We start from the raw sequence: 23,487 nt of genomic DNA, 5'->3' as shown, positions 1-23,487 counted from the left end.
TCCGATTCAAGGGCTGAAAAGTTACTCCAGGACAAGGTTATTTATTTCAGTGAGATACACTGTCCACTGAATTAATTTGTGTCTACGTAATGGACTTATTATAGAGTAGAATAGAATCATAAAGGTACAGTGTTCCATAAGAAATAATTTTATCAAATGCTTCCTCTTACAGAATGGCCTAACTCCGTTACATGTGGCAGCTCACTATGACAACCGAGATGTAGCTCTGCTGCTTCTGGAAAAAGCGGCATCGCCTCATGCTACTGCAAAGGTTAGACAAAGGATTTTAAAGAAGGACAGTACTTTGACATTCTCACGCTATGGTTTATATGTGTTGCATTATCCTGTAGCAATCTAGCACTCCAGTTTAATTTTATTTTCTCAGCTAACCACAAGATTTTGAGCCTAATTGTAATCGTGGTGAGGATTTTACGTAGTAATAGTAATGGCAAAACAATAACTTCAGAGTAATGTCCTTTGATTTTTAAAAGCTGATACCAAAATCTGAGATGTTCGTGATGTTTTAGATTTCAGGTGCACCGGGGGGAAAAAAACATAAAAGCCTGCTGTTTCTGCCACTATTTAAAATCTGTTGGGTGAATTTTACCTATATAGAGTTGTTGTTGTGTTTTTAGCATGTAACTGTTCACCTTCCTCCCTGTCCAGAATGGCTACACTCCTCTCCACATTGCAGCCAAAAAGAACCAGACGAACATTGCATTAGCGCTGCTGCAGTATGGAGCAGAGACCAATATTCTGACCAAGCAGGGAGTCAGCCCTCTACACCTGGCAGCCCAGGAAGGACACGCTGAGATGGCCAACCTGCTGCTGGGCAAAGGAGCTCACGTCAATGCAGTCACCAAGGTCACACAAAAATGCAGACACGTTCTGAGACTTCTGTCAGGCACTTGTGTTGATACTGATTAGATGCTACATCTCTTACTGAAGGTGCAGGTAGCTCTCACATTTTCAGGAATCTGCAAGATGAAGGACATAAGCATAGGATCGTATGTCTTGTAAACATTCAGAATATGCAACAAGAAATCAGTTATAGATTCGTGTTTTGCTGTAGTGCCCCACATAACAATATCTGTATCTGTATGTGTGTGTTTAAACAATGACGTTACACACACAGACACACAACACAAAGACAAACCAAGAGAACTCCGTGCTTTGTATGTTATAGAGTGGATTGACTCCTCTGCACCTCACAGCCCAAGAAGACAGAGTCAGTGCGGCAGAAGTACTGGCCAAACATGATGCCAACTTGGATCAGCAAACTAAGGTACAAACACACACATACATACACACACGAATGTATACACCAGCAGACTTAAAGGCATACACTCATGCAAGTGGAGTCCTCATTCAAGACAGGGATTGTTTTGTATTCTGTGGTGAAGTGATGGAATAATAAACACTGTTATAGCTTGTTTTGTATGCATTAACTGCAGGGGGTTGTGTTTACCAGCTGCTTTTTAAAAGAATCTCCCAACCAATAAATCCCCAAAAAGTAACACACAAAGTCAGCATATCTGCCACCTACTGGCTTTGGGGAAGCATGGCCACATCACGTGTCTACATCATTCAGACTTTGTATCTAAGACAGTTTTTTTCTCTGTGTCATCTCCCCATCCCCTCAGCTTGGATATACCCCTCTGATAGTGGCCTGTCACTATGGAAATGCCAAAATGGTGAACTTCCTGTTACAGCAGGGTGCCAGCGTCAACGCCAAAACTAAGGTAGAATTCAAATGTCAAACTTGAAAAGTGTAGAAACTCTCATCAGTTTAAACAACAATAACAAGCACCCCACATTATACAGTTAAAGTCTGTGTTATTAAATTTATTACAGCGATAAAATCCAGTCTCCTTCTTTCATTCTATAGAATGGATACACACCCCTTCACCAGGCAGCACAACAGGGGAACACACACATTATCAATGTGTTGCTACAACATGGCGCCAAGCCTAATGCTACTACAGTGGTATGGAAAAAATGATATGTTTTACTCAGCTCTCACTGATAAGCAAACTTCTGTAAAAAAGTGAATGTGTCATTTCACTTCCATGTCACATGAACACTATCTCTGTCTTTCTGTTAGAATGGAAACACAGCTTTGTCTATTGCCAGACGTCTGGGTTACATCTCTGTAGTAGACACATTGAAAGTCGTCACTGAGGAGGTCGTCACTACCACAACGGTAAGCTTGTGATACCAGTAGGTTGTCTCTTAAATTTCCCAGAATACCAATTTAACTTTTCTTTATTTTTTGTCTTTTTCCATGGGGGTCACATCAGACGGTCATAGAGAAACACAAACTCAATGTCCCTGAGACCATGACTGAGATCCTTGATGTGTCTGATGAAGAAGGTGAGTAACTTAAAACAGAGAAAAAACTAAAGAAAAGAACTTACTGTTTTACTGGACTGTATCAAGCTAATTGCATTACAGGTAAATGGACAGTGAAATGGGTTTAGGCTATTCTTATCATCAGATACTTCAACTCAAAATTGACCTTGCATAAAAAGTGTTAGCTCTCTTCCCATGTGTTCAGCAGTCATAAAGAGCTGAGTAATTTCGTACCTATGGGTTTTAAAGCTGTATGTTTCATAGCTTTGAGGCTGGAGGATGAGCCATTATCTGAGATGTCTGTGGAGCTGGAAGGTACTGCAAAATGTCTGCCCTGCTTTTCTTGTCACTAATCAGTGTGATCATATTTGTAGTGTGCACTTATGCATTTACGATTTGCTACAACAAGGTATTTTGAGATTTTTTTCTCTAGCCTTTTACTCTCAAATTTGAAATCCTCTGGTTGTATGGGGATTACGAGTATTATAGAGTATGTGCAGTTAAAATGACTGAGTGTTGTTGTTGTGTGGTTTATATACCTGATTTCTTTTACATAAGCAGAACTTTGAACACCTTGTTGTTTATATGGTGTTATCAGAGCGTTGTTGATTACGTGCAATGGTGGAAACTAAGTGCATGAAGTGTGTGGGGCTGTGGATATGATCATGACAGTTATGAATATAATAATCATTCAGGAATGCACTGATTTAGCAGTGCTGACCAACAAAAATAAAATTTCCACAATGCCATCATGCCTTCAGAATCGGTGAACCTTTTCAGAAAAGTGAGTTGCGAGCACGGCTCAGACGCAGCGTGATGTTTCACAAATGATCGGCACTCACAAATTGCAGATACATTTGTGTGTCACGCATGTGCTGTAAGTACGGTGTTTGTTCTGATAAGTCAAACGTGTTCAAATGATCAAAAAGAAAATTATCTCGTGTTTGAAATTGCAGCTACCGCGTGAAAAGTGTGAAACAGGCCTGAGACTGGACCTTGTCATGGGGTTCGATGAGCTGAGATAGAAAGCAGCTGGATTGGGGGCATTTTTAAAGAAACACAGTCATAAAAGATCCAGGACTTCCTGGACAGGTGGCCATACAGCAATTTTAGATTCACATAAAAATGCATCTTTTTTTCTGTAAATATCTTTGTTCGCCAGGTGAGGACACCATGACAGGTGATGGAGGAGAATATCTGAGAGCAGAAGATCTCAGAGAGCTGGGAGATGACTCTCTGCCAGGACACTACGGGGACCTCAGTTACATATGCCACAACCTAGACAGGTCATAAATAACACACTTAATTTAAAAACAATACACTTAACAAGAAGTCTAATTTTACATAAATAAATGACAGCACATGTGTGTAGGGGGTGATGACACATCACTCAAATTTTTATCCACTGCTGTTGACAAAGACACTCCAACTTGCTTTTCCAACAGGCCGCAGCACACTCCCATTCACCAAAGTTATCATCAGAGAGAGGGAGTTTTCATCGAAGACATGCTTACAAGCCACCAGGTGAGGACAAAGCATACGAAAAGGGAATTTAAGAAAACCTTATTTAAGGTAGCCTTAGTTTAGAATATTTGAGTATAGCTTGTCTTGTGTTACACCAACTGGCGTGCTGATGTTTTTGGTCTGTAGGTATCAGCACTGTCTAGAGAGCATGAAAAGGACTCGTTCCGTCTGAGCTGGGGAGCTGAGCATCTTGATAACGTGGTGCTGTCCTCCAGTCTGCTACACTCAGGGTATACACACACATTCACATTGTTTCCTGGTGTCTTTCATATGCTTTTGTTCACAAGCAGGTGTGTATGAGTCACCTCTGAATCAATTTTAATTTTTCCTGACATTATTTTTCATTCCTTCACTTCTGTGTTTTCTACATACCTTCTTTTTTTAATCTTTGCTGCTGTGTCTTTTTCTTTCTCTGGTCAGGTTTTTGTCACTTTTACTCATTCTTTATTCTCTTTTTCTCTTTTTGTTTATTCTCCTGATGCCTCTTTGTGCACTGTCTTGTCTTGGCTGTGTTTGTGATTGTGTGTGTGTGTGTGTGTGTGTGTGTGTGTGTGTGTTGTTGTATTCTGCTTCTAGCCGTTCCTCTCCGTGCCTAGACCATGACAACAGCAGGTGATACTCTTTATTTTGACTAATTTTTCTTCTCTCCTCTGTGCCCTTACTTTTATCCTCATTCCCATCCTATCTGCACAATACCATGGTGCATGACTTTACATTTCCAGGGTTCAAGTTTTGTTAACTAGAGATGTTCCAACTAAGTTTGTCATCCTTGATGCAGATCTGACTCCTTTGATCTTGAAAATAACAGCTGATACATAGACCCGAGATGCTATTTATATTTCTCTACCAAATATAACAGCATTGTATGTTGAGAATAGGTTTTAGTGTTTTGAGGCAGCAAGGCATTTTATGATAGCTGGATCCTAATTTGATAATCCTTAAAGAATAAGGCTGATATTATTCTGTGTTTCTTATAATAATGTGGTAGTGTGTCAATACTTTCCAACTTCCCTAATCTGCCTGTGGCAGGCACCTAGCCCATTTATTCCAACTAAAACAAAAATTTATGCTCACAAATATCTAGTTCCACATAGCTCAGAAATTTCTTTAAACAGCAAATGTTACTCAAACAGAAGTAGAGCACTTGTCATGTAGTTTGAGTATGGACATCTTTAAGTTAACATGTGTTAACATTTCATATACAGAAAACTTAAGTACTGTTGGAAGCACTCGCTTACCTGAAGATATCTAATATTTGATATCTATTTACTCCTTTATATATAAGATCCTTCAGAAAGAATTTTGTTCAATGCCCTCCTCTTTGCTTGCCTGGCTTGCAAGTAAAATTTCAAGTGGAATGAAAACAATGATGGAAGCAGCCTGCAATGAAGTATTGCTTTGACTGCATGGTGGCTCATGGTCAACAGACTTTACATCTGTCCCAGAAATATTGCATTTATGACCAACCAATCTTAAAAACCAATTTATGTGATTTCTTGCTTGACCCTTTCCTTTAGCTTCCTGGTCAGCTTCATGGTAGATGCCAGGGGCGGTGCCATGCGTGGTTGCCGTCACAATGGCCTGCGAATCATTGTACCACCAAGAAAGTGTTCTGCACCCACTCGGGTGACATGCAGGCTGGTGAAGAGGCACCGTCTCGCCTCTATGCCTCCAATGGTGGAGGGTGAGGGGCTAGCTGGTCGCATCATTGAAGTGGGACCCACTGGAGCCCAATTCCTGGGGTGAGTGTGTGTTTAAGTGTGTGTACTATGTGTGTGTATTTCCTTGTGCAAGTGTGTGTCTGTGTTTGTGTGTGTGTGTGTATGTGTGTACTTCCTTGTGCGAGTGTGTTTACGCTGTTGTCTGGTGTGTTCATATTTTCTTCTTCACTCCCCCTCTGTGCTGCGTATGGATCAGTAAGCTTCACCTTCCCACAGCTCCGCCCCCTCTAAATGAGGGTGAGAGCCTGGTCAGTCGCATCCTGCAGCTGGGTCCTCCAGGAACCAAGTTCCTCGGGTAGGACCATGGTTGGGGGACACCCTACCATCCTGGAAGTGGTCACACACCCATATTTTTGTCCACCTGAGATTTTTTTGAGTTTTCCATGATATGATATTTGTAACTTTTTTGTTTTTATTCTGTTACTTCCTTTGTTTTTTGGTACTGCAAACCTTAGTCTGAAACCCCCTGACCTGTTGTTGACCTATGTTGTGGAGTTATGCCCGTGCTTTCTTCAGTCTAAAGTACCAATCCCCAGACTAGCTGGATTCTGCTTGTGATGTAGAATGGATGTTCTTTTTATGTTTAAATGTTTTTCAAATTACTTTTAATATGTTTGTCTACTAGGCATGAAATGTTTTCACACTTACATTTTAATCTTGTGTCCTTTTTTTTTGTTTCTTTTCTTTTTTATAAGGTCATGCATAAATCAACCCAATCATCATATCATCTCTGAAAAAGCCAGCTCTGCCAAATTGTTTCCACCAACATACTTTTAAGTCCAATTTGCGTTTGACTTTTACCTTCTCTCCCCTTTTAGGCCTGTGATTGTGGAGATCCCGCATTTTGCAGCTCTGCGGGGCACAGAGAGAGAGCTAGTGATCTTGAGGAGTGAGACAGGGGAGAGCTGGAGGGAACACCACTGTGACTTCACTGAAGAGGAACTGAACCAGATACTTAACGGGATGGATGAAAGTAAGGGATTTTAGCTAGACTGTGAGTAATGGATGAAGGAGAAACTAAACTAATCTTGAAACCCCATTCTCCAAACTTCACAAAATTAAGTGCTCATGGGGTATTTATACTGAATCTTTCTGAACTTCACAGAACTTGATTCCCCTGAGGAGCTTGAAAAGAAAAGAATATGCCGCATCATCACCCGTGACTTCCCACAGTATTTTGCGGTGGTGTCACGGATTAAACAGGATAGTCATTTGATTGGACCAGAGGGCGGGGTCCTTAGTAGCACTCTTGTGCCCCAGGTCCAGGCTGTCTTCCCTGAAGGTGCCCTCACCAAGAAGATCAGAGTTGGGCTACAGGTACATACAATGCATTTCTTGGCCAGACACGTATCAATGGAATGTTCAAAGTTAAGGCAGCCAATAAAGTTATATTGAAACATTTTGCACTTTGTCCTAGGCTCAGCCCATTGATGTCGAGATGGTGAGAAAGATTCTTGGAAACAAAGCCACATTCAGCTCAATTGTCACATTGGAGCCAAGGAGGAGGAAGTTTCACAAACCAATTACGATGACCATTCCCATTCCCAAGAGCTCGAATAGTGATGTGCCAAGCACGGATTTCAGTGGGGAGACCCCCACCTTACGTTTGCTTTGCAGTATTACAGGTATGTAGAATAAGCAATGCTTGGATAAAATTTTTCTTTTTTATATAAACTTAAAAATGTAGCAAACAACCATGACAGGTTGGGTAACAAATCGTGTGTCTGTGTTCCAGGTGGAACCACTCCTGCCCAATGGGAGGACATCACTGGTTCCACACCTCTCACCTTTGTTAACCAATGTGTTTCCTTCACCACAAATGTATCCGCAAGGTAAATTCTTTCTAAGTTCTCAAATAAGAAGTCAAGTGTCCTTTCCATTGAAGCTTAACACTTTGAACCGATTTACTATTTTCCTTTACTTACGTGATTTAACACGATACCATGAGTACCTAGCATACTGTGTAACTATCTGGTAATGGTAATCAGTAACTGACTAAATTCTCATTTGTATTTCTAGGTTCTGGCTGATAGACTGCAGACAGATCCAGGAGTCTGTTAGTTTTGCCTCTCAGCTGTATAGAGAGATCATCTGTGTTCCATACATGGCCAAGTTTGTAATTTTTGCTAAGACACTGGACCCGATTGAGGCCCGCCTGCGCTGTTTCTGCATGACAGACGACAAGATGGACAAGACCCTGGAGCAGCAAGAGAACTTCACTGAAGTTGCCCGTAGCCGAGATGTTGAGGTGCAGTGTGATGATTGGAATAAATAAGGAGAAGGAAAAGTGTGGGAAAGGGTTCATCTAAAAATTCTGACACCACTGTTATGTAGACCTTAAAAGTTTATCTGAATTATGAAAACGGCTCTCATATCCACACACAGGTGCTGGAGGGAAAACCTATATTTGCTGACTGCTTTGGAAACCTGGTACCTCTTACCAAGAGTGGACAACACCATGTGTTCAGCTTCTTTGCCTTCAAAGAGAATAGACTGGCCCTCTTCATCAAAGTAGGACTACATGTCTGACATTTCTGCTTATGTACTCAAGAGATTTAGAAGCCTAATATGTGTCAGTAATGGACTTAATTGTTTAATGGACAGATTAGAGACACAGCACAGGAACCATGTGGTCGCTTGTCCTTCACCAAGGAACCCCGCACATACCGTAGTCTTACCCACAATGCTATATGCAACCTTAACATCACTCTCCCAACATATTCAAAGGTTAGTTTGAATATATCTCAGTTTGTATTTATATAATAATAGTAAATAATTTTTAGTTACAGTAACTGCATTGTTTGCTTTCTCTCTGTTTCTTCTCTTTAGGAGTCAGATTCAGACCAAGATGCAGATGATGAGGTAAATAAAGGTTACTTGATACAGTACTACAACAAACAAAGAAAGAATAATAATATCATAATTAAGTTGCAGCTAACTTTGCCTTTTTTATATTTTTTGCAGAGTGAGAAGAGTGACAAGAAATGTAAGCTCAACTCTGTTGTTTTGCAATACCGGTATTCGTGTTTCATGTTAGGGTGTTAAAAAGTTTTATAACACCAACATGACCATTTTTCAATTGTCAGTGTTGATGTTATAATTTAATTAATGTATTATTAATATTTATGATTGTATTTATTTTTACAGTACAACACAGGCTCAATTGGAATCACAGCACTTGATTAACATAACACTCACCATAATGGCTGTAAAGTACTAGTGAAGAAATATGAAGTATGTGCTAACAAATGCACTGATTGATATATAGTTACTAATAATTATTAGTATTATATTCCATTTGAATTAACCCTGCTCTCTTATTTTGCTCTACTAACACTGTGTATAGTTACATGTTTGTTACTTGCAGCTATGCTATGGCTGATATACTCTGCATTCCCCTCACTCCAAACCAAAATTACTTTCTCCCACCCATAACATTTTAATTTTGAGCTTGCTATGACCTTTATTTGAATGATTCATAGATGAAGGTTAAAATAATACTTTATGTTCAATTCCACACAACATTGCTTTGAATTTTACTGTATTTGTGTTAGAAGTTCATCTTATCTTGAAAATAATTATGTTTGTGGTAATAATTTATAAAAAGTATTTATTTTCTCAGATCACATTCCTTTTAACAGTTTTACCTGTGGCATGCTGAAAACCTTTATTTGCTCTGTACAGAAATAATTGACAAACAACATCATGTTGTTTGTTCTCTGTTAAAAGTGTGTTATTGGTGGTTTATTTTTATTATCGTTTATTTAATATGAATTTGGCCTCTGTTATACTCAAATTGCACATTATTTTTCATTTACCAACTTTCTTAAGTTTCTTTCATTCATTAATTGAGTTGTACTATTAATCAAATCTCCCACATTTTTACATAATTATTATTTTACATCACTACTTATTATCTGTATCAGGGCTGTGCGATATGAGTTAAATCTCATATCCCGATATAGTTCATTTCATATCCAAATAACGATATATATCCCGATATAGAACATTTTTTGTAAATTCAATTAAATATTATGAACTCGTGATTTTTCTCTGCATCATAAAGGTGGGGTAAGCTATTCTGGAGAAATCCAACAGATGGAGAAATACCATGATATAGAGTGAACAACAACACAGTATAATGTAAGCTAGGTTGTGGGTTAGCAAACTGTTGTTACTTGCTGCTGCAAAGTAAACATGGGAGGACGAGACGGTCCCAGAGCAACCAGCAGCTCCGGGCAGAGATACAACTCTCCTGCTGCTATAGCTAACATCACCACAACAGCGTGTCTTTGTGAACTAGAAAGTAAGCTGAATGTCCGTGGGCAAGTCATTAAACGTTACCTGACACACATCATGGCTGAAACTGCTGGAGTAGTGTTGTGTGGCTCGTCCATACAACAGACTTCTCTCTTTGGTATGAACCTGGGGCGGGGCTAGATCACAGAGCCCACCTGCTACAGAGTCATTTATACCAAATTTATAGCAAGTAATTTATAGCAAATTCCTCAAATGTGTAAAAAAAACTGCTTGGCAATAAATCTCCTTCTGATTCTGATTTACATGACCCCAGACTCACTCCAAAAGTCCGTCTGCGTTGCGACTGGCAGAGCTGATCGCAGCCACTCTAGTCAATGCTTCACCACACACCAAGAAGTGTCTCTCTGCTCCTCTTTAGAGTGAATATGCAGCCATTTTCAAAATAAAATACCCTGTTGATCGTATATATCAACAATAAACACAGTTAAATCAGACACAAAAAAAAAAACTATTTAACGATGTAGCCTACTTAATCGTAGTAGAAGCACAAAAAGCAAGCACTAATCACAAAATCAACAAAATCTAAAGATGTCAGCAAAATCAGGCAGGCAAAACACTCTTATTCTGAAATGCTCCCTGTGGGATCTGCAGATGACAGAACGAAAGCGGGTCACAGAGAGCAGTGAAGAAGGTAGTAGAAGCACAAAAAGGAAATTATTGAAAACAAAATAAAAACAAGTCATTAACATGGGGCAGGCTTCAGCTCCGTTGCTGTAACATTTTGGCTTCCAGTGGAAGTTGAGGACAGAACTAAACCGCAGCACACGCACACACCACCTGTGTGAGTCCGGGGTGATATATAGCAGCCTAAGTCAGTCCCTCAGAATTCCCATGATGCATGGCAGTGAAGGGAGTTTTGTTAAAATTTGCTAATAAGTCTCCTATTTGTTTAAAATACAAAAGTAACTTTGTGATTTGTTTTTTTAAATGTGTCTGCTTAGAATATAGTGGGTTTTTTTGTTGGTAGTTGTCATTCTTGTGGTGGTTTATTATTGAAAAGAGGAGTGAAATGCCTGTTTCATTTTATACGGCTGCACTGATTTTTTTTTTCACGTTGTTTGTAACCATAGACTGTAAAAAGTTTGTTGCCTTCATGCAATTCTCTTGTACGGTCGTGTCTATAAGCGACTGACAAAACACACACGCAATATGTTGCGGGGCCCCTACTCAGCCAGGGCCCTGGTATGAGTAAACTTCACTCTCCTCCACGTTTGTTTATTCTGAATGCAAATTTCGTCACTGCAACACTGGCAAGTGTGGAAGAACTGGACCGCGTTGAAGTTAGTTTTCAAGTCGGAAATTAGATTTACGTTCAATAGTCAACAGATGACTGTCGAATATCCAGCATAAAACTAACTTCACCACGGTGCAAAGCGTCATTCCCTCGTAAAGTGTTGAATTTGCGACACAACGAAATAAACGATAGAGCATAATTTTAAACTATAGACGTTTTGCTATCATCAAACGATATATATTGTCATATCGCACAGCCCTAATCTGTATGTGAACTAATAGTGCCATAAGGTCACAAAACAAAGAACGTTACTATATAACAACATTTACTATTTTTAACCTGTAATGAGATTATAAATAATAGCAAATGTCCAAATAGCAATGTTTCAAAGTGAAGGAATTAAATACTTTATATTGCTTACAAACACTTGTTATTGTAAAGCTTTAATTCCAGTAAAAAAAAAAAAAAAGATCTGATTACTGACATTAATTACTTGATTACACCTCCTTTTACTAAAAACCCTCTGTTTATTTTTGGATTCAAAGTTCATTATGTTTTCTGTTTAAGACTTTAATTTGTAGGCAGACATGACATGTTCATGTCAGCAACAATCTTGAGAAGTTTTGTTTGTCTGTTATCTCTCCTTCCTGTCCCTTTGTTCCACATGTAGGTGTCTCTGTTCCCTTGTGTTTATTTTGTGTAAAATGTTTTAAAATGTAGTAGCAAATTAGAATAATATTATTCTTGTCCATATTCTACCTGTTATGTTACTCCTCTTGGCTTTGCTTTTGCTGTTGTTGCTCTGGTCCCCTCCATATTCTTCTGGATCTGTCATCTTCTTTTTGGTCGTCTTACCAAGACTCTCTTTTACTCTGCCCTGTTATTCTTCTCCTTACTTTGTGAACTGAAGATGGATTTTTGATGGCATTATCTTGATCACAATTTTCTGATGTCTCTCTTTCCCACTTCATTTGTCCCTTACGTTCTTTACCCTTTTTGGTTATGAAACTATTTAATTGAAGATGATGAATCTGAATCAACTGAGACATTCTCCCTGAGAACTAACCAACCTCTTGACCCCGCAACCCTTGCAAGCCCGGACCTTCTCTCGGATATGTCAGATGTCAAAATGTCTGCTATTTTGACTGCAGAGCAAATGGAGCACTTAGTATTTGAAGAGGGAGCTGGAGCTAGAGAAAAAGGAGGAGGAGAGGAAGAAGAGCCATTGGCCATTGTGTTACAGTCCAAAAACAGGCAGGAAAAGGTTGGAGAGATTCAAAGAGATTGCATAAACAATGGTAGACTGGAAGTACAACGAGATTATGATAAAAACCAGAAATGGGGTTCACTCTATGAGACGAAGAAGTACCCCTCTGTTGAAGAACCAGTCTTACAGGAGATTTTCATTGAGGGGAAGACTTCAAGTAGATCTGCCACAGAGGTCAGAGATGTAACAGGCATTGTCTCACACCTCAGCATGGACATGGACCAATACCTGGATCAGAGACCTATTGTGATGTTAGGTTCTCAGGAAGACCTTGTCCAAGAAAAATTTGAACAGGTTATTGTAAAGCGTGACGGCAAACGACGACCCCCAGATATCAAGAAACCAATTAGGAAGAAACTTAGAGATAGAGAGCAGTCTGGATGTAGCAGCTCCGAGGGTGAGCTGGAAAGGATGAGCTCTGAGGAGTCTTTAGATGGTGATGCTGTTCTTAAGGACAGTGCCCTTGTACCAACCACCGTTATGGATACTCCAGCTTCACCTTTAGTGGTTGGGACCCCTATAGGATCTATAAAGGACAGAGTTAAAGCTTTGCAGAACAAAGTCGAAGAGGAGGTGGTGCAAAACAATGCTCAGGAACTAATTCCTCAGACAAAAGCTTCTACTGCCACAAAGAAGACTGAGACAGACATGCCAGAACTTCCCAGAGTTCCCAGGTCCCCTAAATCCCCCAGATCTCAGACAGAAAGATTAGAGGAGACTATGTCTGTTAAGGAGCTAATGAAAGCATTCCAGACTGGAAAGGACCCTTCAAAAAATAAAGTTGGGCTTTTTGAACACAAAGCAGTGGCTTCTTCTTGTAGTTCGACATTGGTAACTGAATCAGCAGATTTTAATGAGAGACAGAGAACAGAACAAAGTCCTATGCAGGAACCAAAATCACAAACCCAAACTCAGAGCCTCAAAATTGCCTATGTTGGAAAGTCAGTAAAATTTGCTGATACAGTTCAATGTGACGATAGAAGCGTTAGCCCACAGAGAGAGGCACCAGAGTTGTCAGAGAAGGAGACTATGTCTGTGAAAGAGCTGATGAAAACATTCCAGACTGGGCAAGATTACTCAAAAACTAAAGCAGGGCTTTTTGAACACAAAGTTGTGGATTCTTGCAGTTCAACATTGATATCTGAATCAGGAGATTCTGAAGAGATACAAATGACTGAACAAAGTCCAATACAGGAGCCAAAATCACAAACCCACACTCAGAACCTCACAGTTTTCCACCAACAGAGTGATGTCAAGATTTGTGACAAAACAGACTTTGAGGATCAACCAGTAAGCTTAATGAGAGATAAATCTGACAAATCACTATTAAATTCAGATAATGCTTATGTTGGAAAGACAGTAAAATTTGCTGATACAATTCATTGTGAAGATGGAAGCGTTAGCTCACAGAAAGGGGAGTCAGGGTTGTCAGAGAAGAAGACTACGTCTGTGAAGGAACTGATGAAAACATTCCAGCCTGGGCACGATCCCTCAACAACTAAAGTAGGGCTTTTTGAACACAAAATTGTGGATTCTTGCATTTCAACATTGATATCTGAATCAGGAGATTTTGAAGAGATACAAACAACTGAACGAAGTCCTACACAGGAGCCAAAATTACAAACCCAAGCTCCAAGCTTCACAATTTTCCACCAACAGAGTGAAGTCAAGAAATGTGACAAAAAAGACTTAGAGAATCAACAAGTGAGCTTAATTAAAGAAAGCTCTGAGCAATCACTTTTCATTTCAGACATTCCTTATGTTGGAAAGACAGTACAACTTGCTGAAACAATTCATTTTGACAATGAAAGCGTTAGCCTAGAGAGAGAAGAGCCAGACTTGTCAGAGAAACAGAACATGTCTGTTAAGGAGCTGATGAAAGCATTCCAGACTGGACAGGACCCTTCAACAAATAAAGCTGGGCTTTTTGAGCACAAAGCAATGGCTTCTTCTTGTATTTCAACACTAATATCTGAATCAGCAGAGTCTGATGAGATACAGAAGACAGAACAAAGTCCTACAAAGGAGCCAAAATCACAAACCCAAGCTCAGAACCTCTCAATTTTCCACCAACAGAGTGATGTCAAGAAATGTAACAAAACAGACTCTGAGGATCAACCAGTGAGCGTAATGAGAGAAAGCTCTGAGGAATCACTGTTCATTCATTCAGACATTGCATATGTTGGAAAGACAGTAAAACTTGTTGATACAATTCATTTTGACAATGAAAGTGTTAGCCTAGAGAGAGAGGAGTCAGACTTGTCAGAGAAACAGAACATGTCTGTCAAGCAGCTGATGAAGGCATTCCAGACTGAACAGGACCCTTCAACAAATAAAGCTGGACTACCGGAATCGACAGATTCAGGGATCTTAAAGAGAGATTACTCTGAGGAATCACAGCTAATTTCAGATACTGCTTACTTGGGAGAGACAGTAAAAATTGCTAATACAATTCAGTTTGATGATGGACGGGAGCCAGAGTTGTCAGGGAAGAGCCTAAGCAGGATGCAGTTAGAAGAACCAGTCATAAGCACTGGTAGGGGTTTATCTGAAGACATGCAGATCAGCCCTGATCGCAGACCTTCTGAGGACTTCAGTGCTGACATAAAGGCTGAGCTGGAAGAAAGTCCTGAGTACCAGCTTTTCAAGCAGACATCAACAGCTGCAGATTGGAGCTATCAGCTGGAGGCACTTGAGGAGACCTTGGCTGATGATTCTGTTTCAAATCCAGTATCAATCTCCAGTCACTGTGTGAAAACTTATATTGGGGAAGGTGTTTCTTTTATTGAGACACAAATGAAAGATGATGATCTAAGTCCTAAGCACGAAGGTATGGCCGAATCCTCAAACATTAGTTTTGATATTAGGACCCCTCATTCCAGTTCAGGGGAGAGTGAGAATTATGAAGGATTTGGAGTGACAGATCAAATGACTAATGAAAGGCTTACTTACTCTACTAGAAGAGAAGGAATGTACCTCATACCTTCACAAGATGAAAAACTTTGTGAAGCAAGCAAAGAAAATACTAAAACTGATCAGGGAAGCAACGTATTCTTTACACATACTGACCCTGAAGTAACAGAGGTCAAAATTGAGGAGCCACAACTTCAAGACATCCACATTGAGAGGAAAACAACTAGCCAGGCATCCACTGCAGCAAAAGATATGTCACGGATGTTTTCTTTAACGAACAATGACTTTGATCAGTATCTACAAGCTGGGCCTGTGGCAAGTGAGCCACCAGAAGAGGATATGGTTCAGGACAAATCTGACCGAATTATTGTAACAATGGACAAAGATAAGGAAATTCCCACAATTGCCACCGATGAAAATAAAGGAGCAATAGTGGGTGGCACAGCACAAGAAACAGATCATGCACCAATGAAAGACCATTCAATTAAAAGGGGAAGTGAAGAAGCAGAGAGTGAATTTACAGAAGCCAAAGAAGTAAAACATATGCCAAAGATGTTGTCATACGTAAACAATGACTTGGATCAGTATACGGAGGCTACATCTGTATTTAGTCGAGAAGAGGATAATGAGCTGGAAAAATTAGACATTTCTGCTGATGAAAATAAAGGAATGATGGATGACACAACACAAACACATTGTGCTGGAGTGAAACATGAGGTCACAATGAGAGGTGAAGAAATGGTGAGGGAATTTAAAGAAACGCAAGCAACCTTGACTGAAGAACTCCCAATGAAGGAAGAGGGGGTAGACAAAAATACTTCATATCAGCCATTGACAAAAGTACAGGAGATGTCAGGCATGCAATCATTGCTTAACAGTGACTTGGACAAGTACCTCAAGGAGAAGCCAGTGAAATGTAGGTCTCCAGAAGAGGACATTATCCAGGAGAAATTTGAAAAAGTTATCCGAACCAAAATCCAAAAATTCTCTAGTGAGGAGCAAACGATAACAAAATGTGAAAAAACACAAATAGTAGCTAGGACTGATGTGGAGGAAAAGATAAATGGAGAGACACATGAACAGATTGATGTGGATGAATTTAGAGAACTTAGATCAAGTTCTGTATCGGAGCCACCATTCCAAGAATTCTGCATCGAGAGAAGGACACAGCAACAACAGTCTACCGCTGAGAGGAATATGTCAGGCATGTTGTCACTGCTCAGTCGTGACGCAGATCAATATTTAAAGGAAAAGCCAGTGGCAATGCAGTGCCACCCAGAAGAGGAGGTAGTCCATGAGAGCTACAAAGAAGTTACACTGACAAGAAGTCATTCAGAGGATAAGATAGGTGTCGAGGCAAATGAACACATGCAGACTGAGATAGTTGGAGTCACAGAATTGTCACCAAGTCCTGTATCAGAGCCACCATTCCAAGAAGTCTGCATTGAGAGAAAGACACAGCAACACCAGCCTACAACTGAGAGAGATATGTCAGGCATGTTGTCACTGCTCAGTAGTGACTTAGATCAGTATTTAAAGGAAAAGCCAGTGTTGATACAAGGCCACCCAGAAGAGGAGGTAGTCCATGAGAACTTCAAAGAAGTCATACTGACAAGTAGTCATTTGGAGGATAAGATAGGTGTCGAGGCAAATGAACACATGCAGACTGAGATAGTTGGAGTCACAGAATTGTCACCAAGTCCTGTATCGGAGCCACCATTCCAAGAAGTCTGCATTGAGAGAAAGACACAGCAACACCAGCCTACAACTGAGAAAGATATGTCAGGCATGTTGTCACTGCTCAGTAGTGACTTGGATCAGTATTTAAAGGAAAAGCCATTGCTGATGCAGTGCCACCCAGAAGAGGAGGTAGTCCATGAGAACTTCAAAGAAGTTATACTGACAAGTAGTCATTTGGAGGATAAGATAGGTGTCGAGGCAAGTGAACACATGCAGACTGAGATAGTTGGAGTCACAGAATTGTCACCAAGTCCTGTATCAGAGCCACCATTCCAAGAAGTCTGCATTGAGAGAAAGACACAGCAACACCAGCCTACAACTGAGAAAGATATGTCAGGCATGTTGTCACTACTCAGTGGTGACTTAGATCAGTATTTAAAGGAAAAGCCATTGCTGATGCAGTGCCACCCAGAAGAGGAGGTAGTCCATGAGAACTTCAAAGAAGTTATACTGGCAAGTAGTCATTTGGAGGATAAGATAGGTGTCGAGGCAAATGAACACATGCAGACTGAGATAGTTGGAGTCACAGAATTTTCACCAAGTCCTGTATCGGAGCCACCATTCCAAGAAGTCTGCAATGAGAGAAAGACACAGCAACACCAGCCTACAACTGAGAAAGATATGTCAGGCATGTTGTCACTACTCAGTGGTGACTTAGATCAGTATTTAAAGGAAGAGCCATTGCTGATGCAGTGCCACCCAGAAGAGGAGGTAGTCCATGAGAACTTCAAAGAAGTTATACTGACAAGTAGTCATTTGGAGGATAAGATAGGTGTCGAGGCAAATGAACACATGCAGACTGAGATAGTTGGAGTCACAGAATTTTCACCAAGTCCTGTATCGGAGCCACCATTCCAAGAAGTCTGTATCGAGAGAAAGACACAGCAACACCAGTCTACAACTGAGAGAGATATGTCAGGCATGTTGTCACTGCTCAGTGGTGACATAGATCAGTATTTAAAGGAAAAGCCATTGCTGATGCAGTGCCACCCAGAAGAGGAGGTAGTCCATGAGAACTTCAAAGAAGTTATACTGACAAGTAGTCATTTGGAGGATAAGATAGGTGTCGAGGCAAATGAACACATGCAGACTGAGATAGTTGGAGTCACAGAATTTTCACCAAGTCCTGTATCGGAGCCACCATTCCAAGAAGTCTGTATCGAGAGAAAGACACAGCAACACCAGTCTACAACTGAGAGAGATATGTCAGGCATGTTGTCACTGCTCAGTGGTGACATAGATCAGTATTTAAAGGAAAAGCCATTGCTGATGCAGTGCCACCCAGAAGAGGAGGTAGTCCATGAGAACTTCAAAGAAGTTATACTGACAAGTAGTCATTTGGAGGATAAGATAGGTGTCGAGGCAAATGAACACATGCAGACTGAGATAGTTGGAGTCACAGAATTGTCACCAAGTCCTGTATCGGAGCCACCATTCCAAGAAGTCTGCATTGAGAGAAAGACACAGCAACACCAGTCTACAACTGAGAGAGATATGTCAGGCATGTTGTCACTGCTCAGTGGTGACTTAGATCAGTATTTAAAGGAAGAGCCAGTGTTGATACAAGGCCACCCAGAAGAGGAGGTAATGCATGAGCGCTACAAAGAAGTTATTCTGACAAAAGACACAACCTTCCCTCTTGAACATAAGATGATGTCACCAGAGGATACACATTTAGATGTTGTGGGCAACAATAGACCTTTGGAAAGTGGATGGCAGACATGTTCCAATGAAGGTCCCAAGAGTTTCTCATCTGAGGAGGGTGAGGCAAAAATGTCACTAAGTGCGTCGTATGTGACAATGGGTGACTTTGAGAATGATCATAAGCATGTCAGTGTAGTTGCTGCTCATTCAATTCTCAAAACACACGATTTTTTGCACCTAACACATAGTTTTAACACACTGCAACGACCTGGCGATTTGGAGAACCTAAACTCTGTGGTTACTGATGACCCAGCTATAGAGCTATGTCAACGAGATTCGCTAGAGGCAAGTCCTCTCATGGAGGATAAATCTTCAAAGACATCCCCTGATTCAATTGAGCCAAGCCCTACCAGAGAATCCCCTTGTCCAGATTCCCTTGAGGGAAGTCCCACTCAATCAAAAGACACAGAACTTAAGATGCCAGCCAAGACAGCTGTATATGAAGATTATGCCTCCCAGCTAGAAGTATGTTTTGCTTATGACCAACATACATACAGTCAGCATGATGAGCAAGAAAATAACTATGAGATCATCCAAATGGAAAGTGAAGTTAAGAAGGACAAAACTCCCTACTCAGCAAAGGGAGTAACTGAGAGTAACATGCGTTCTGATCCCAAAATTATACGGCAAGACTCTCTTGACACAGATGACAGTGAAGATGAAGCCACCAACAAACAATTCACCCCAGAAGAGGAGATGTTTAAAATGGCCGCAAAGATCAAAACATTTGAAGAGATGGAACAGGAGGCTAAAATGAAGAGAGACAAATCTTTAGATGCCACTGCACTGTCAGAGACAGGGGATCACAAAGATGATCAGCTAGATCTAAAATTTGGCCCAGTTATACAGTCTTCACCACAAGATACACTACAGAAAACTTCTAAAAAATGTGTTACTGACAGCACTCACACACTTGGTGAGGCAGTAGATATTACTTTGAGCATTAAGGAGAAGGTAGAAATTCAGTCAGAACTAAAAACCACTGAATCAGTTGATGGTTCATTGTATTCAACTGCAAGTCACATGGAGGAAACTGATCCAGTAAGTGAGGAGTCTGTGCCACTTTTAGCAGAAAGAGAAGCTGAAATAAAGAAAGATAAAGATGCCTTAGAAGGTGATTGTTTCTCAGTCTCTGACTGTTGTGTGACAGATGAGCACCATCCAGATGATGACAAAGACACTGGGTCACCACTAACATATGATTCATGTTCTGTTAGTAAACCTCAGGCTATGGTGTGTACTAAAGAACACAAAAATGTTATCCCAGGGTGTGAGGATGAAAATGATGTAGCAGTCAATGCGCAGGTTGAGGTTGAGCAACAGATTAATCTTTGTCAAGCAGAGAACGGAACACCTGATAAAATAACTGTTCAAACACAGGGTGATGAGAGAACACCTGATCCATTTCAGTTTCAAGAGGGGAAGCTATTTGAAATGACCAGAGGGGGGGCTATTGATATGACAAGAAGAAGCTTTGATGATGAAGGGGAAGGATATGCATTTTTTCACATAGGGGAACATCCAGTTGATGAAGTTGTGCCAGAGGAGACCAGGGAAGGTCGAACAAAGTCTTTTACTTTAGAGAATAGTGATTCTAATGCCGATATCACCCTTCAAGAGATCCCAGAATCATCTCTGACTCAGGGTGCCAATGAGAAAATTCCTACTCCTACGCTCAGAACTTTCATCACACCCTCAAGTGACAAGTCAGAGACTGAGAAGCCACTTTCTGAAGCTGATCTTGGCAGCTCCGTAAAGGTTCAGCTTTGTTCCCCAAGTGCTTTGGAAAGACTAACCATAAGTCAAAGTGAGGTTGAAAGTCTTGAAAACCTTGGCCTAGACTATCTCGACACTACCATAGCTGACCTTCAATCAGACACATCTACTATTGCCCATTCAGTGTACTCAGAGCAGGACCATGATTCCTCAGACTCCTCTCCTGATGATGAGGAGGAGGAGGAAGATGAAGAAGACCAGTGCTCAGTCATTGAGATGTCCTTTTCAGCTGCACAGGCTGGCATCCCAGCATATCATCAGGATTCACCCCCACCTTTGTCAATCAAACCATGCAGCACAATTAAAAATGAAATAACCATGAAAGACTCACAGATATCTGAGCTTGCTCAGGTTCAAAGAAAAGCAGAAAATACCTCAACTTTGGATCGTAGGACTAGATCTGAGGCCGATAGTGACACAAGTAAGGCCTCTTATAAAGACAGCAGGAGTTATTCTGACAGTAGTCAGCGCACTAATAAATCCAACCTTTCTCCTTACAAGCTTCCTGTCATGATGCAACAGAAACCTCTAGCTCAGACGATCTCCTCCTCTTCTCCCCAAAGGAAAGAAATCCAACTCTTCATGACTACAGAAACATCGGTTAGGTCTTCTTTGGATACTGACGATATAAGCAGTGCTAGTCACAGGAGTCCAGATTCTGTTATCTTCACATATGACATCCCAGCCTCACACAGTTCAGATTCTGATGGCAATTTGTTGCTGGGTGTGCAATCGTTTTCTGGGACAGAGGATGTATTTGAATCCAGGCCTGCCTGGAATGACACGGTGGAAACTCAGATGCAGAGAATCATCGGTGACCAAACTCCAAAATATACGCCAGGTATGGCCAGACCTACATAGGCATTTGCTTTCCTATATCTTCTCGACAACAAGACCCATTTCCTCTTCCTTAGATAATATAGTGTTACCATTAGTCATTTTGTGTTGTTTTTGTGTGTTGTGATATGTCTTGCCCCATCTTGCGTTGTTTTCTTGTCTGTTTTGTGTGGGCGTGTTTGTGTATGTGTGATGTTTTGCATGTTGGTAAGTTACTTTTCCATCCTTGTTGTGTATTGTGTATATGCAAATCTCAAGATTGAATGGCCACGTTGGTTAAAGAAGTAGTAGCTTTAAATTTTGATGCTTATACTATTGTATTTGTATCACTATCTATACTACTAATATAGCTTTACTAATAATATCATGCACACTGCTTAATCCACACATTAATGTCATCGCTTACACTAATGATTAAAATACACGATGTGTTAATTGTGACTAAATAGCCATAGTCCATGAATATGTCAGAGTGACAAATCCAACCTTTATGTTACCATCCACATCAACATCACAGATCCATATTTATTTTCAGAGTATTACAGCCCATAACATACAATAAAACAAATAGAGAAAATAAAATTTAAATCTACACTTGTATCCAACGTATATTTTACATGACTGGTACCTGCAATGTGAAAGACGTTTAAGATCTATAGTTAATGGTATTTTACACATTGAACTGTTGACCATGTTACTGAGATTTAATGTATGGCTTTGACGGCATTTTTTAGTGGATTGGCAGGATGATGCTGACAGGAAAGAGGAGACATTAGCTATCATTGCAGATCTTCTTGGCTTCAGCTGGACTGGTAAGCTGTAAAATAATGCAATCACTTTCTGTTTTCAATTTAGGGGAAAGCGATATATAGTGCATTTTGTTTGAAGTGGAACTGATGTATTTGTGAACATAACTGGGGGGATAGTGGAAAATGTTACATAGGGGTATCCATTTTCTAGCAGGAAAACACTCAAAATATGGGTTAAGATTTTATAAATTTTCATCCGTTGTTTTATCACCTTAGAGCTTGCAAGAGAACTGGAATTCAGTGAGGATGATATCCAATTAGTGAGAACACAGAATCCTAATTCCCTCCAAGAACAGAGCCATGCCTTGCTGCAGCGCTGGGTTGAGCGGGAAGGCAAACATGCCACAGGTACATGGCAGATTTCAGTTGACTTTTTACCAACATTTACTAATACAATACTTCAAATCCAAAAAACATTGCTAATTTGTTTGAAGATACTGAATGCACTATTAGAATCTCATTTCATGCACTCTGGGCAATTGTGGGAACACAGCCTGTAAATTGAATGAACTGATTTTGAATCTATCAAACAATTTGTGTATTTATTAGACCTATATTCATTCTGTAGATTCAATGTAATCTTACATTTGCAATTTTACAATACATTTTTTGTTGTGTTAATTGACAGTCTATTAATGATTAACAAATCCTCCCACAGAGGACTGTCTGATTAAGAGACTCACCAAGATCAACCGCATGGACATCGTCCATCTTATTGAAACCCAGATGAACAAGTCACTTCAAGAGCAAACATCTAGAACTTATGCAGAGATAGAGAAGACACTGGATCATAGTGAAGGTAGTAATACCTCAAAACACTCAATTCAGTAACCAGTTTGAAGGCTTTATCTAACAGCAGGCTCTATTTGTTTGCTTGCACTATTATTCATCGTGTGTGTGTGTGTGTGTGTGTGTGTGTGTGTGTGTGTGTGTGTGTGTGTGTGTGTGTGTTCAGTGTCTGTAGCCCTGTCTTCAGTGCAAGAGGATGCAGACAGCCCCAGAATCGTGAGAAGGGTGGAGTCAGACCGCAGACCACCCCCTGCTGTTTCTGAAGAGGACCTCTCAGTTGCTTCCCTACTGGATATTCCTTCCTGGGCAGAGCCTGTTGGACATACCCACTCAGAAAGCATGCACGGTGACCTGTTGGAGGAGCTCGAGATCCCACAGTAAATTATTCATTTGAAAGGATTTCTGAATCTGCAACACACATCTCCAGCATAACATAGTACCACATAATTTGACATGCTTCAACTGACACCCATAGCACACACCTGACACGACATTTAGGAA

General features: G+C 40.4%; 1 protein-coding gene across 1 annotated transcript in view; it reads left to right on the top strand.

The window, feature by feature from the left end:
• The window catches only part of LOC119899093 (ankyrin-2-like), a 73,537-nt gene that overhangs the window by 30,118 nt on the left and 19,932 nt on the right, over positions 1-23,487 (top strand). Inside the window, exons 18-43 of the mRNA XM_038713505.1 lie at positions 173-271; positions 667-864; positions 1,187-1,285; positions 1,644-1,742; positions 1,889-1,987; positions 2,105-2,203; positions 2,301-2,373; positions 3,515-3,638; positions 3,798-3,876; positions 4,003-4,106; positions 4,453-4,488; positions 5,394-5,618; positions 5,794-5,892; positions 6,416-6,570; positions 6,703-6,914; positions 7,015-7,222; positions 7,333-7,429; positions 7,617-7,845; positions 7,983-8,108; positions 8,202-8,324; positions 8,427-8,459; positions 8,562-8,583; positions 22,123-22,200; positions 22,414-22,545; positions 22,856-22,996; positions 23,153-23,363. Coding sequence (XP_038569433.1) covers positions 173-271; positions 667-864; positions 1,187-1,285; positions 1,644-1,742; positions 1,889-1,987; positions 2,105-2,203; positions 2,301-2,373; positions 3,515-3,638; positions 3,798-3,876; positions 4,003-4,106; positions 4,453-4,488; positions 5,394-5,618; positions 5,794-5,892; positions 6,416-6,570; positions 6,703-6,914; positions 7,015-7,222; positions 7,333-7,429; positions 7,617-7,845; positions 7,983-8,108; positions 8,202-8,324; positions 8,427-8,459; positions 8,562-8,583; positions 22,123-22,200; positions 22,414-22,545; positions 22,856-22,996; positions 23,153-23,363 — 3,200 coding nt within the window. The remainder of the gene's footprint in view (positions 1-172; positions 272-666; positions 865-1,186; positions 1,286-1,643; positions 1,743-1,888; positions 1,988-2,104; positions 2,204-2,300; positions 2,374-3,514; positions 3,639-3,797; positions 3,877-4,002; positions 4,107-4,452; positions 4,489-5,393; positions 5,619-5,793; positions 5,893-6,415; positions 6,571-6,702; positions 6,915-7,014; positions 7,223-7,332; positions 7,430-7,616; positions 7,846-7,982; positions 8,109-8,201; positions 8,325-8,426; positions 8,460-8,561; positions 8,584-22,122; positions 22,201-22,413; positions 22,546-22,855; positions 22,997-23,152; positions 23,364-23,487) is intronic.

Source organism: Micropterus salmoides, unplaced genomic scaffold (assembly GCF_014851395.1).
Source record: "Micropterus salmoides isolate LMB-PRFRI ecotype aquatic unplaced genomic scaffold, ASM1485139v1 Ms_hic_scaffold_12, whole genome shotgun sequence".
Classification (NCBI taxonomy): Eukaryota; Metazoa; Chordata; class Actinopteri; order Centrarchiformes; family Centrarchidae; genus Micropterus; species Micropterus salmoides.
This window is presented reverse-complemented; position numbering and strand designations above follow the sequence as displayed.